General features: G+C 40.0%; 1 protein-coding gene across 1 annotated transcript; it reads right to left on the bottom strand.

Moving 5' to 3' along the window:
* Positions 1 to 2,050: 2,050 nt before the first annotated feature.
* Positions 2,051 to 13,753, bottom strand: LOC101743943 (STE20-related kinase adapter protein alpha). The gene is made up of 7 exons (XM_004929357.4): positions 13,354 to 13,753; positions 7,554 to 7,786; positions 6,274 to 6,451; positions 5,140 to 5,335; positions 3,577 to 3,700; positions 3,158 to 3,279; positions 2,051 to 2,237 (listed from the first exon to the last, which is right to left on the bottom strand). Exons 1-7 carry the CDS (start codon positions 13,516 to 13,518, stop codon positions 2,161 to 2,163), a joined length of 1,095 nt encoding a protein of 364 aa, XP_004929414.2. The 5' UTR covers positions 13,519 to 13,753; the 3' UTR covers positions 2,051 to 2,160.
* Between the last annotated feature and the right edge of the window lie 1,774 nt (positions 13,754 to 15,527).

The following is a 15,527-nucleotide window of genomic DNA, read 5'->3' as shown; positions in this document are numbered from 1 at the left end:
CGCCCAAACTATATGTTACGGTAAATACACTCTTGGGAAATGTATACTTTTACCGGCAAATGTGCACATTTGCCAAAAAGTTATGTCTATGTGAACTGAATATAATGTATATGTATATAATGTATTTATTTATTTAAATCAAAATACAGTTTAGCTTTGTAAAACTATAGCAATTGAGTTGCTCTTATAAAGAGAAACAACATTTAAAGCTATTGCTTCACCATTATTTTTATATCTTTTTATATTTTAATATTGCAAAAATGCTCTTTATATGTCTAATATTCTAATGTTTTAATAATCGAAATTCTATTTATGTCATCTATAGAAGAATGATATAAATAACATATTAACCTCTTTAAGGATTAATCGTATAGAGGTTACATGTACATTTCCCGGCAAATGACAATGTGTACTCTTGTCTTCACGTTTTGGTAAATTTATACTCTTACCTTCATGTTTTAAGAAAAGTTACTGTAAATACAAATAAATTAATAATGTTGTTGCAGTAAAAAATATTTATTTAAATAAACATAATAACGAAAATTATTTTACTTAAAAAATGTAAAGGACAAACAAAACATACTTTTCTTTGCATATTATATAATATGTCGTAGGTTAGGTTAGGTTGTAATTACGATGCTCGGCAGCGACGAGTCCTGGCAGGCGAAGCTCGCAGAAGGAGGCGGCGGAACGGGAGAGGGAGAGCTCTTCTTCCCTCTCGGCGCCGTGCCGCCGTCGCCGAGCCGGGGGTCGGATGAGGGCGTTTGTCCAGCTCCGGCCCCTATGAGGAGGCAGTCTCCTCCTGGTGATGGTCACAGGGCGACCTAAGGGGGTTGAGGCTACGTCGCACGCTACCGTCACTCTAGCGCGCTGGCACCAGGAGGACGGGACGACGCGACGGCGGCTGCGGCCTGCGATGCGGTCCGCGTCGTCGCTGTCGTCACCGAACATACTGTGGTAGAGCCACCCGGTCGGCGGTGTATCGCGATCCGACCCGGCAGGCTGGTTCTGGCCCAGCGGGGTATCCCCAAACACCAGCGGCATCGCCTGGGCAGCCTGGTAGAGCCGCCGTACCGCGGAGACCGACGTCGTTGGTCGTCGACTATCGCCTCGACGACCCGTTGGTCGGGCGTCCTCGGGGTGGCGCCGCGTGTCTGGTTGTAGTGTTGACCGCGGGAACCCCCCTACTCTGACCAGGTTCTGACCCCGGACGGAGATCGGACGTCGGGTGTAAGAGTGCAGGGGAGTCGTTTAGTGGGTGGGCCCTAAAATCCTTGGGCCCGCGATCTGCTCTCAATACCTGCAGATCGTTGAGTCTCACATACCCCGCGCGGCTCCTAGGCGCGGGAACCTCGTAGGAGGTTCGGCCCCCGGCCCGAAAAAAAAAAGGTTAGGTTGTAGCGGTGCGCATTACTAGCACTTGCGATTTCGTATTTTGTATACCATGTTCACATTTACCAAAACGACATGGTCATTGTGCACATTCAATGTACATTACCCTTCTTTGAAATTGTAAATGTTAGTTGAATGCACATTAGCCAAACGAGGAGGCTAATGTGTAAACGGAAAATATGTACATTTGCCACAATGTCTACTTTTACCGTAACATAAATATCTTATATGAGAAATTTGTTTATTTGATCTGGCAATCCCGTATTGTTCGTCTATAGCAGTAATAAGATTGTGGCGGTTGGCCATCGCAGTACACAAGATATTTAACAGACGCCTGAATCTCGCTAACGACATATAGCGTTTTCTTCTTCAGATCCTTCCGATCCACTGTGCTTTAGGGATTCCAAGCACCTGTCACCGTTTTCGTCGAATGAGACGAAAGATTTCATACGTTTCGTTAGGGACAAAGCTTGTATAGCACAATCCTACATATTTTTGTCCTCAACCAGTCAGTTTCGGTTTGAAGCGTGGAACGGTGGTTTTGAGGCTTAGACCTCATGTCTCAAGGGGGCGGCGGAGTTGCTCAACGACCGCTCAACACCAGCTGTAAAGCGAGCTTATTTACCCGTCCGTGACACAATAAAAATAATAATTGATATTTAATCATAAAAGTAGTTTTATTTAGGCAAATCGCGATTGAGTAATTAACACACTGTATATTTATATATGTATATATTATTTCAATAAATAAATTAATTCGTATCTAAATTAAAAATCCCATTCGGTCGATTTCTCGATAACCATCTCGGAGAGTTGTTCTTGGATCGAGAGGGCCGTCATGTAATCTGTAAAGTTACAACGGAAAATCTCACACAAAAAAAGACACTGATGACTAGCGCTGAGAGATTTCTTCAGGCCTTTCTCTTAAATAGGGTCTTCTTCTTTTTCTTCACCTTATCCCGCTGCCGTGTACCTGCCTTCGATGACTCATTTGTTTTTATCGATAATGACGTTACGCCCGCGCAACATGCTCACCGCCCTAGCCGGGGTATGTTTTATGACCCAAACTGCACCGACAAAATAACTCTACTATAGGTAGGGTCGGCACAGCTAATTTTTCTCTTCCATTCTCTTTTATCAGTCATTTCAACACTCACCTCTCTCTCTCTCATATCGTCATTCACACATTCCATGCATTTTTTTTATTGCTTAGATGGGTGGACGAGCTCACAGCCCACCTGGTGTTAAGTGGTTACTGGAGCCCATAGACATCTACAACGTAAATGCGCCGTCCACCTTGAGAGTTCTAAAGTCTCAAGTATAGTTACAACGGCTGCCCCACTCTTCAAACCGAGCGCATTACTGCTTCACGGCAGAAATAGGCAGGGTGGTGGTACCTACCCGTGCGGACTCACAAGAGGTCCTACCACCAGTAATTACGCAAATTATAATTTTACGGGTTTGATTTTTATTACACGATGTTATTCCTTCACCGTGGAAGTCAATCGTGAACATTTGTTGAGTACGTATTTGATTAGAAAAATTGGTACCCGCCTGAGATTCGAACACCGGTGCATCGCTCAACACGAATACACCGGACGTCTTATCCGTTAGGCCACGACGACACATGCATGTCTTCTTCGGTCAACCTCTTCTCCCTCTACCTTGCACCATCTTTCTTACCTGTATTACCTTTCTTGAAATAGGGTAGGGTTGACAAAAACAATTTATTTCTATCCCAAAGTCCACCGAGTCAAAAACTCACCGGGGTCAGGTTTGATGGGCTTGGCGCGTCCTATGAGTCCGGGCAGGAAGTCCGCTCTTCGGATCTGCTTGAAGAACGCGTGGTTCAGGAGTTGAGAGGCCGAATGTCTTTTTTCCGGGTCCCTGGGGGAGAAATGGGAAACAGTTACTGCTGGAAGACACGCGGGACTGGCGACGCGAAAAATCGCAGTCTAAGCATTTATTGCCCCCCCTCGTCAGTACTTTTCCCCCCTACCTATTCGCTGGGAGCTTAAGAGGCTATTTCAGCTACGCTCAGCTACGTTCCTCTGAATGGGAATTCGCCTAGAGGTATTGAGGAATTTTATTTACAAAAAATTGCTTGTTGAGAGCAGTCTCTGTTCGGAGGAGGTGTCAGCAGCCGGACCTGTGAACTACTAAGTGTCGTTAATACCGTCTCACCTCTGCAGCGTCACATCGGTCAGCTGGTGGAAGGTCTCCGACAGCTTCCTCGTCGCGTACACCTGCCGCAGCCGGGACACCGCGTCCGCGCTGTCGCCGACTCCGCTGTCCGTGTTGTACATACCTGGAAACAATTTCGAATTGCGTCAAAATGGAGAAGGAATCCGGGGACCAACCAGACTAGATGTCCTTCGACTGAACAGCTAACGAGAAGAAATGTGAAGCTTTAATGCTTTAATGGAGCCTTGTCGCCTTGTGCTCAGAGAGTTCTGTAGCCAAGACTGGACATGGGTAGGCTTTGGTGACGTTCAATGACCACACACCACCTTACTTTTCAGCGGCTCTGCCGCCTTTAAGCTTGAACGCATTATTGGATCATGGCAGATTTAGGACACGATGGTACCAGTTCATGCGTGCTTACTTCATGCATGCAAATAGAACAAGGATCTTAGTATCCGTAGGTAAGGGGTTATGTGAAGGTACTGTAACGCCGGACAGAAGGTAAGGATGTAATATGCCACGGGACAGGGATCTCAACTTTTGAGGTTTCAAGGGCAAGTTTATTTATCATGGATCCGATAAGAGACTTATTGAGAAGAAGACAATAGGGGACGCAAAGGTTTAGATACTGACTTTAGTACCCGCAAAGCAAATGTGGTCAAGAGTAGGGGTTCACGGTATACTAAAATTACACGTGTGGTCCAATGGCGGCCTCACGAACAGTTCTCTGGAGAATTGCTCGAGAATACTTTGAAATTTATTGTTAAAGGCAGTTCCAGTCCTCAAAGCACAAGATTAATGTTGATTGTGTGAACAGAACTGATGCACATAGAGGGAGTGGAGGAGATCTACTGTGCCAAACCATAGTACCAAAGTTCCATTAATTTCGAGGAATTATACTTTAGACGATACAAATGTCTGCGTTCTGTCAATCATTGAGCATCAGGCTTTAGAGCGAAGTCTCCTCTTCTTTCACTGCTGGTAAATATTAGTAAATATTACTTATTAAATATTTATTACTTAATAATTTATTATTAATATTTAAACATTATAAATAATTTATTATTATTACTTGATAATTTATTATTATTTAATAACTAGCTGACCCGACAGACTTCGTCTACGAATATATTTATAAATCGATAAATAAAAATAAACTTAAAATAAACAAAAGGAATCCGTCCGACGGGGGATACATCAAAGGAAAAACAAAATTGTTATTTTTATTTAATTCCGAGCATTTTCATATCTATCTAACCTTTTAAACCTTCTCTAGACTTCCACAAATAATTCAAGACCAAAGTTAGCCTAATCGGTCCAGCCGTTCTCGAGTTTTAGCGAGACTAACGAACAGCAATTCATTTTTATATATAGAGATTATTTATTATTTCATAAGTAATACACATTATTACTTATTAAATATTTATTTACTATTTATTAAATATTACTCGATATCATTTTTTCAATTACGTTTTAAGAGAAAGTGGTAGAGACTGGCCCAGAACGGCTGAATGTCATACCACCAGCCATAAAATCCTGTAAATAGCAATTAAATAAACTCACTTTTCATCTCGTTATCCTCGAGGCAGGGTTCAGGGAAGGTGGAGCAGTCGAGGAGCTGGGGGCGGCTGCCCTTCACCTTCTCCGTGAACATGAGGGTCGTGGGGACTTCGGCGAACGGGACCGCCCCGTTGGCCAGTTCGCAGCAGAGCACTCCGAACGAGTAAATGTCAGAGCGTTCGTCGTAGCCCTTGAGATTCTGTTCAAGACGAAATATCGATCGACTCGACTCTTTATTCCGCAAACAAGAGATCGAGTTATCGGATTATTAAGGACAACATTTCGACGGGTGAAAGACTATTTGGTTAGATGGGTGGACGAGATCACAGCCCACTTGGTATTAAGTGGCTACTGGAGCCCATAGTCGTCTACAACGTAAATGCGCCACCCACCTTGAGATATAAGTTCTAAGGTCTCAGTATAGTTACAATAGCTGCCCCACCCTTCAAACCGAAACGCATTACTGCTTCACGGCAGAAATGGGCGGGGCGGTGGCATCTACCCGCGCGGACTCACAAGAGGTCCTACCGCCAGTAATTATGCAAATTATAATTTTTGCGGGTTTTATTTTTATTACACGATGTTATTCCTTCACCGTGGAAGTCAATCGTGAACATTCGTTAAGTAGGTATGTTCATTAGAAAAATTGGTACCCGCCTGCGGGATTCGACCACCGGTGCATCGCTAGATACGAATGCACCGGACGTCTTATCCTTTAGGCCACGACGAATGTCGTGATCTACAATGTAAATGCCGCCACCTACAATTTCACTCAAGACTCAATCATCCTACCATAATTGCCTCGTTTTTTATTAAGGCTACGTCGACGCTGAACGACGCTTTTTACTGGTGGTAGGACCTCTTGTGAGTCCACGCGGATAGGTACCGCCACCCTGCCTATATGCCCTGCCGTGAAGCAGTATTGCGTTTCGGTTTGAAGGGCGCGGCAGCTGTTGTAATTATATTCGAGACCTAAGAACTTATATCTCAATATCTCAAGGTAGCGAATTTAAGTCGTAGATGTCTATGGGCTCCAGTAACCTCTTCACACCAGGTGGGCTGTGAGCTCGTCCACTCATCTAGGCAATAAAAATTAATAAAAAACAAAACGCTTAAAAGTGATAATGAGATTTTGACCTGTTCCAAGACTTCGGGGCTCAGCCACATGAGGTTGGCGTTGTCGTGGTCGGGCGGCGGCAGGAGGTGGAGCTTCCGTTGTCTCTGGCCGCGCACCATCATGCTGGCCGCGGTCCGGAGCCCCGACAGTCGGGCCACGCCGTTCGCCCCTATGAGGACGTGACTCGCACGTACACTCCTGGAAGATGTAAGGAGATTACGGAATTTTTAGGTATTCACACGAATTAGTTACCGAAGAGGGATTTTATATAAAAAAAATTGGAAACGAATCACGTACGGTCATCCGATTTCAATTTAGGATGTGTTATGGGTACCATAGATAGACAACATAATATATTTAAATAGTATTTTTTTTTAAGGGTTGTAAGACCTGGTAACTAAGACCTTTAAGTCAAGTCTTATTTTAATTTTAATGAAAACTTTTTTAATATGAAAAATGATATTATGAAATAAAGTTGATTAATATGAAACATGGCATAAAATGAAATGAGATGATATGGGATGAAATATAATCTCCGTAAAATAATGGTGGTCATTTACTGAGATTTTTTTCAGTGGACTATTTGGAGGATCCCGAGAAGTTACGTCCAGCGGCTTTGTTTTATTTTCCCACATTTGTGCACTTTCACAGATACTAAACAGTTAATAAACCAGCGTTATTACACTTTTAAACCTGAAGAAACACTAAATAGACAAAATAAAACAAATCACACAACTTCACTCCTCGCGTTCCCGCCAAAAAGTCTTATATAGTTCTAAATACATACATATATAGATAATGAAAACCCAGACAAAGAACAAACAAACCTGTTCATCACACGTATGTTTGCCTAACATGGGAATCGAACCCATGACTTTTTATTTTTTTTATTGCCCTTAGCAGGCAGACGAGCATACGGCCCACCTGATGGTAAGTGGTTACCGTCGCTCATGGACGTGAAATGCCAGGGGCAGAGCCAAGCCGCTACCTACCACTTAATATTCTCCACAAGCCTCGTTTGAAGAAGGACATGTCATAGCGCTCGGGAAACACCGTGGAGGGGAGCTCATTCTAAAGCCGGATGGTACGTGGCAAAAATGATCTCTGGAAACGCACTGTGGATGAACGCAGCGGCTCCAGATAGTATGGATGAACTCTACTCCGGTGGCGGGCGGTGCGATGGTAAAACATGGACTATAGCTGTCCACTGCTGAGGCCTCTCTCAATCGGTCTCCAGTGCAGCCGGTCCGTTGTCACCTGCATCCAACGTCACCCAGCGACTTACAATAGCATCACTCACCTATGTATGTACAATTGCTTGTGTAAGTACTGCAACGCTTGCAGTACATCCCTCAGTACGATTGCGCAGGCCAGCTCCGAGATTCCTTCGGGAAAATATCGGTCCAGGATGTCCCGACACGAGCCGAAGCTCATGAGCGGAGAGACCACGTATAATTCGCGGCCGTGGACGAAAGACGCCAAATACGGGAGTATATTAGCATGATGCAGCTCTTTCCTTGTCAATACGTCTTGCTGAAACGATAGGAGGTTTAATTTTATTGGTGCTATTTTGAGCCTGCACGGATTGGTACCATATAATACCGCGAAGTATCTAGTTGACCTCGTGTCTTAAAGTAGATGACGTTGCTCATTGTGACGTCTCATCATCATAATCAACATCGTCATCATCACCATCATCACTATCACCATCATCACCATCATCACCACCATCGTCATCGTCATCATCATCATTATGTCTATGATTATGGTTGCGTACTTTAGTTTCATACAGTGTGGTTTCCCTAGGACCAAGATGTTATATATTTTATACCGGTGATCATGGTTAGACTGAAAGCTGCGGTTAGGACGTTAGGGACGGCAAATAGCAGTGCTTATAATGTAGATCCTTAGTTCTCATAGTGGCCCAGGGGACCTCCAGCGGTGCACTGGAGAATCGAGGGGGTCTAGGTTGGGGTGACAAAAAAGGGAGATCCACATTTCTAAGCGGGGGTGCGCTAAAAGCTAGAGGCTGCCAGAGGCTGGAGCCTCTGGGTCTGCGGAGGGAATTCGGTTCCCTCTGTATTTTGTACCGCATGTCCCATGGGGAGTGCTCTGAGGAATTGTTCGAGATGATACCAACGTCTCGTTTTTACCATCGCACCGCCCGCCTCCGGAGTAGAGTTCATCCATACTACCTGGAGCCACTGCGGTCATCCACAGTGCGTTTCCAGAGATCTTTTTTGCCACATACCATCCGGCTATGGAATGAGCTCCCCTCCACGGTGTTTCCCGAGCGCTATGACATGTCCTTCTTCAAACGAGGCTTGTGGAGAGTATTAAGCGGTAGGCAGCGGCTTGGCTCTGCCCTTGGCATTGCTGAAGTCCATGGGCGACGGTAACCACTCACCATCAGGTGGGCCGTATGCTCGTCTGCCTAGAAAGGCAATAAAAAAAAAAACTTGTTTTCGATAGTAAATTATTTGCTGTCAATTCATCAAGTACATCCCTGCCATTAAAATTATGACTATTTTCTGATTGTTATATGAATATTTAATTGTAATTATAACACATACGATTGTTATCACATTAAAATGTAATGTAACAATGTAATATGTTATATAATAATTATTGATAGTATAACAATTACATGTTTTTATTAAATACAACCCAAAAAACAAATTAAGTACATAATAAACGCATCAATTCTCCCTTTTGTTTTATTTTACTTCGAAAACTGTTAATTCGTGGTTGAATCTCAGCCGCGATGTAAATTTCTATAGCTAGATCTATTCTTCTCGCTTTCTTTTCGAGTTTTGGGAATATCGTAGAAATGTAGCTGCATTGGGTCTCCCGGAGCCTGCTAAACTTTCAAGGGGGTCTATGAGCATGTCTGGGAAGCACTGATGTAAATAGTCGCGAAAGTAAAATGAGTGTTTTTTATAAACGCAATAGATATAAGAATAATAGTGCGTGTAAAGTATTTCCAATTATTGTTCGTTCGTAGAGGCGTTCGCTTTTCATTTTCATTTTTCATTAATATTATTGTTTTTAATTGTATTTTTGACTTGTTTTTTCGTTTATTGTAAATCTTTTTACTTATTTAAAAAAAAAAATTGAGAAAACAAAAAAAAACCCGCTAAGTTTGTTTCGCCGGTTCTTCTCAGGACTGTGGCTCTTTTTGGAACCAGTGGTTGAGTTAACATTTTTATTTATATTTTGACATTCAACAAGTGTGTTATGCTGACATCTATGTTGAAATAAATGATTTTGAATTTGAATTGTCAGTTCGACGAAAATAATGTTAAAATCTAATAATTCATTTGTCATTGATGTGCCTTCACTTTAACAAGGAAATAGCGTGAATGATATTATTTATTTATAGTGGTCGGTTGTCGTAATTGATTTGGTAAACTCTGCTTTGTATAAATTTTACGAATGACGCTTGTCCGTGACATCATAGTGCGATACTGGATGGATTTACTTTATTCAGTTTACTTTTATATGTTAGGCTTTTCGTGCCAAGGCCATCTTGAAATAGAAGAATGAATAAGACGTCCGGTGCATTCGTATCTAGCGATGCAACGATGTTCGAATCCCGCAGACAGGTACCAATGTTTTCTAATTAAACACGTACTTAACAAACGTTCACGATTGACTTCGAGGGTGAAGGAATAACACCGTGTAATAAAAATGAAATAAGAGTGAAAAGGATCTACCAACAAATGTAATAACTTTCCCTTAATAAATCTCCCTTATGTCTGATGCAAGCAAAGTGATGCTCCACATCCTTAACGTAAGGCTTACCTCTCGAACCAAATTGCACCAGATCAAGCTAGATTGATGAAGGGAAGAGGGTCGCGGGAGCAGATACTCATATTACGGCAGATCATAGCGAAATCAAGGGAGTTTAACACACCACTCTTTGTGTGGTGTGCCTATGGTAAGTACTGTTGGATATGGGAGTCCAGCAGCATCTTTTCTTTCTCTTGAGGAGGTTATACGAGGACGTCACCGCTGCAGTGCGGGTTGATAACGTCCTTTCAGATGCCTTCAAGACTGAGTCCGATGCTTGACAAGGGTGTATATTATCACTGTTGCTCTGTAACACTTATACCGAGTACATCATGAGAATCATTCTAGAAGGATGGGATCGGTTGCAGGACGAGTGATTAACAATCTACGATACGCTGTTGATACTACGCTACGCACCTGATGGTTGTCTGGAAGAGATCGCTCTTAGCGATAAGACCGTCAATTGTACTTTTTTTTGTGTTGTATCGCACTGTTTATTTGTTTTTTTTTTGGTGTACAATAAAGAATACTCTCTCTCTCTCTACGCTTCTGGCAAGAACAAGAGAAGATTTAGAAGAGCTACTGAGTGACTTGAACCCACCAGTGTCCGCTTCGGTCTTACTCTAAATAGAGATCATGATAGTAGACCGGGCTGAGCACAACACGCAAGGAGTTCCGCGTATAGCAAACTGTGAAGTAGTTCAGAGCTATATTTACCACGGCTCTACTATATCCAACCCTGGGTGGATGTGAAGACGAGATCAAGTGTCGATGTGCTATCACACGATCAGAAGTAGAGCGATTAGGGAAGATTTGGACAGACAGACAAATAACCAAGAATACAAAGGTATATTTTTTTATAAATCATACCTTGTTCACACATCTCACATTAGACAAACAAGAACGGCAAAATCTATCTATATATATATAAAAATGAATTGCTGTTCGTTAGTCTCGCTAAAACTCGAGAACGGCTGGACCGATTTGGCTAATTTTGGTCTTGAATTTGTGGAAGTCCAGAGGTTTAAAATGTAGATAAATATGAAAATGCTCGGAATTAAATAAAAATAATTTTGTGTTTCCTTTGACGTATCCCCTGTCGGACGGATTCCTTTTGTTTGTTTTAAGTTTATTTTATACAAAAGTTTAGGTCTTTTATCTATCGATTGAGGCACTACACGAAGTCTGCCGGGTCAGCTAGTCAGGAATAAAAACAACTATAACACTGATCACTATTTATATTCAAAACAATTATTAAAGAATAAACAAAAGATCTTTGTGAACCAATTCTTCAGGTCACCGACCGGCCACCCTGGAGCTCTAAAGTATCCAGAATCCTGCGGCCGTTGTTACTCAATTATCAGCTGACAGGTGTCATCGTGCGCTCGTTCATATCCAGTTGGGCAATTGTTCCCGGTGAACGCGATTCGCGGTTCTATTTCAGGTATTACATTCAAGTCGACCTCATTTTGATTACTCGTTAAAGCTGTGTCGTTGACAGTGCCATTCAATATTACAACTTCGATTGGTCGAGTACTGTGATAAGTTAATGATGAGTTAATAAGTAACAGTAATGTGAAACACAACAGGTATGGTCGGCCCATTTTGGTTGACTGATGCATTAGCATTAGTGGATGTGTTTTATGTATATAAGCTGTGAGTGGCTTAGGGACAATTGTACTGAGAAATGTTTTTATTTTGACAAAGTTAACAGTTGAATTATAAATCAATAAATAATCAAGAGCCCCACAGCTTAATCTAATTTGAATTAGAAACTTTTTTTTTTTTTATTGCTTTGATGGGTGGACGAGCTCACAGCCCACCTGGTGTTAAGTTGTTACTGGAGCCCACAGACATGTACAAAGTAAATGCGCTACCCACCTTGAGATATAAGTAAACGCATTACGGCTTCACGGTCGAAATAGGCGGGGTGGTGGTACCTACCCGTGCTGAGTCACAAGAGGTCCTATCACCAGTAAAAAAGCGAATTATAATTTTGCAGGTTTGATTTTTATTACACTATATTATTCCTTCACCGCGGAAGCCAATCGTGAACATTTGTTAAGTACATATTTCATTAGAAAAATTGGTACCAGCCTGCGGGATTCAAACACCGTTGCATCGTTCGATACGAATGCACCGGACGTCTTATCCTTTAGGCCACGACGACTACAGCTCAATTATAACTCAATTAGATTGACATACGTAGTATTTTTGGAGGATAAAAACTTGCTTGTGTTAGTCTCTGGTCCATAAAGTGCCAATCTATTTAATATGAAGCAGCAAAAACACTCTTATTTCCTACAGAAAGCACACCAGACTTATATACTACAATTAAAGGTATCATGTTTCAATCTGGTTTATAAAGCATCTTTGTCCCAAATTACATCTGTTCTGCTTTGCGTGATTGTGTAAAGTAAGCAAAAGGTAATTGAGGAGAGAGAAGGCAGATTAAATTACGTATTATATTTTGGAGAACTCTGTTTAAAATGGTAAAATATGTCACTACAGAATAATTTAAATGTATCCAAACGTCCCAAATCTCCTCAATATAAAATCACCTCAATTGTGTAAAATAAAACATCATGAATTTATTTGAAGGAAAAAGCCATATTTTTTCCATCAAATAAATTCAATGAGGAAAAAATTACCTGGAATTAATACTGTACACACATGCGACACATTCATAACTAGAGTATCATCAAATCAAAGCAGAAAATTTTGTAATTTAAAAATACATTAAGATTTAACCATTATACAGTTTTCAAAGTTTGGAACTCATAATCTAATCTAAGAAAATACTAAAATTGTTTTTGAGGAAGGTACTACAGCCCATTATCAGCAAAATTTCTTTTGTATAGTTGGATTGGGCTATTGTGGTTGGATGGTCTATAGTCAGTTATATACAAATACATATTATAGGTGATTTAAGTATCACGATGGATGAAAGTGTTAGGCATTAGACGTTGTTATGTTTTACAGGTTATGAGATCTGGTGTACTTGCATTGAGCAAAACTTACTGTAGGTAGGTATAATTACTGGCAGCAGCATGTTTTAATGTGATGGTGTCATGATGATGATTAAAATGAACAAGAAATATTAGATTTTTTTTTGCTTTTATGATATTTTTGCTAGTAACAAAATGTTTCATCTCCTTAGAATAATTGATTCGATTGTTTTACTAAAAGTATCTAATCCGAGGATCATAGATCAACAAACAGATTTTCAACTATCAATTACTTATCGAAAAGTTTTAAATTCTAGAAGATCTTTATTGATGATGACTTTCTAAAAATAGTCCACTTACCTGGATCAAAGTTGCTTTTTCTTTTCCTCTGTCCACGAAATACCTTTTTATTGCTACCTTTGTGTTATTAGGTTTGTACAATGCCGAATAAACGACAGCTCCACCGTCAGAGCACTCCGTTATTATAGAAGTTAACTGATAGTCATTTATGTCAGGGTTGAGCATTTCAAGGATGAATCTTAACTTCGAACTATGAACGTAAATGAAATATGAACTTCAAAACAAACAAAAAATACACTTTAGAACATATTTTTGTGTTCGTCCAAAATGTATTCACATTTTATGTTTAAATATTTAACAAATTAATTGTCTAATAAAAATGTTGTTTACAAATGACTTTGAGTTTTGTTTTTCTTTAGTTTGACAGTGGTAGTAACACTTTTCCAGTTCAAGAAAGACGAAGATATCATCCCATACAGACAAGTTTTAATTTGTTGCTAAAGAAAGTTAAATCCTGCTGAAAGTGAAACCATGAAAAATGAAACAGAGCGAAATGAAATAAAGCTTAATTAAACTTTTAGGCTCGAAAGCGAAAGTGCAAAGTTCTGTGAATTATTTTATTTTGATTAGTGTTTTTTCAGGTTGTGTAATAATGGTGGTCTATTAACAGTGAAATCTGTGCATATGTGAAAATAACTGTACATCTTTAAAGCTTCAGAAATGTAGAGAAATGTAAAGAGCCGCTGAATGTGGCTTCAAGGGTTTTTTTTACAAAGCCCTTTGAAGTTTCAGTAAATAGCCATCATTTTACTTAGACTTTAAAATATATATCCCATCTCATCTCGTTTCATACAATACAAATAATAAAAATCACCCCATTCGAATCGAATTGAATCGATCGAATATTATGTAGAACATATTGGTACTTTTTCTTTTTTTCAGTATGGCAATTCTTTTCTTGCGATGCTATTGTTGAATTTATATTTTTTTCCAATACTTGTACCTACATAATAATATTATGTGGTACAAAATAATTTAATATTTATTAATTTGTATAAATGTAGAATGGAGTGGAATGAAAGAACTTTTTGGCGGGAACGCGAGGAGTGAAGTTGTGTGATTTGTTTTAATTTGTCTATTTAGTGTTTCCTCAGGTTTAAATGTGTAATAACGATAGTTTAGTAACTGTTTAGTATCTGTGAAGGTGCACGAATCTGGGAAAATGAAACAAAGCCGCTGAACATAACTTCTTGGGATCCTCTAAAAAGTCCACTGAAAAAGTTTCAGTTTCGTTTCCATTTCGTTTCATTTCAATTCATGTCATGTTTCATATTAATCAACTTCATTTCATTCATAATATCATTTTTCATAAAAAACAGCTTTCATTACAATTAAAATAAGACCTGACTTAAAGGTCTTAGTTACCATAAGGTAATATAATCCCTTAAAAAAGGGGAATGAAATGAAGTTGATTTATTTGAATTTGTACTATAATAGGATGAAATTTAATGGAATGGAATGAAAAGCGATGAGGTCAGATCAGATGAAATTAACTGAGAATTTTATTGATGAATGGTTCAGATTTTAGTGGGTATTTTTGGAGGAACTCAAGAAGCCATGTCCAGTGGCTTTGTTTCCTTATTCCGCATTTGTGCACTTCCAGTTTCCACGGATACAACGGTTAATAAGCTATGATCATTGTACGTTTAAACACGAAGAAATAATTTAGGCAATCCCGCCTTTAAATCCTTTTAGGGACTTAGCCGGATCCTTTGGGCCTATATCATGTCTTTTTCTGATGTTATCACGGGTTATATTATTTAGCAGAGTATTTTGAGTAGGTTTTTAAGAACGTGTGATACCTTCCTTTCCAATTATTTATTTTCCATTTTTTCTGCTCTAAGTGCTACTTTCTTAGATACGTGATTAAAAAAGTTTTAATGTATGATGTAATCGTTTGTTTTATTGTAACGTAAAGCGATTAATTACTATTATTTAATTTATTAATTAGTTCAATATTATAACAACGTTGTCAACGTAATTCATATTTCGATTTCTACAATTCAGTATGTTTCGTTTCTAATGTAGCGGGTGGTATTGGATTATAATAGAACTGTTGGTAAATTTCGTCCCATAATTTGGCGCGTTTTTCGAGTAGTGAACCTCTTAGCTCAATTACTTCTCCTATGGACATATGAGGAGACCAATCCTTCTCGACTGGTGGCCATTTTGGG

Source organism: Bombyx mori, chromosome 12 (genome assembly GCF_030269925.1).
Source record: "Bombyx mori chromosome 12, ASM3026992v2".
Lineage (NCBI taxonomy): Eukaryota > Metazoa > Arthropoda > Insecta > Lepidoptera > Bombycidae > Bombyx > Bombyx mori.
This window is presented reverse-complemented; position numbering and strand designations above follow the sequence as displayed.

What these genes read in the sequence shown, in the direction of transcription:
- LOC101743943 (XM_004929357.4), bottom strand. Translation starts at nt 13,518, where the DNA reads ATGCTCAACCCTGACATAAATGACTATCAGTTAACTTCTATAATAACG. An exon ending in GCCCCGAAGTCTTGGAACAG is followed by an intron (nt 5,336 to 6,273) that starts GTCAAAATCTCA and finishes CGTCTTGAACAG; the next exon opens with AATCTCAAGGGCTACGACGA. An exon ending in ACCGATGTGACGCTGCAGAG is followed by an intron (nt 3,280 to 3,576) that starts GTGAGACGGTAT and finishes TTTCTCCCCCAG; the next exon opens with GGACCCGGAAAAAAGACATT.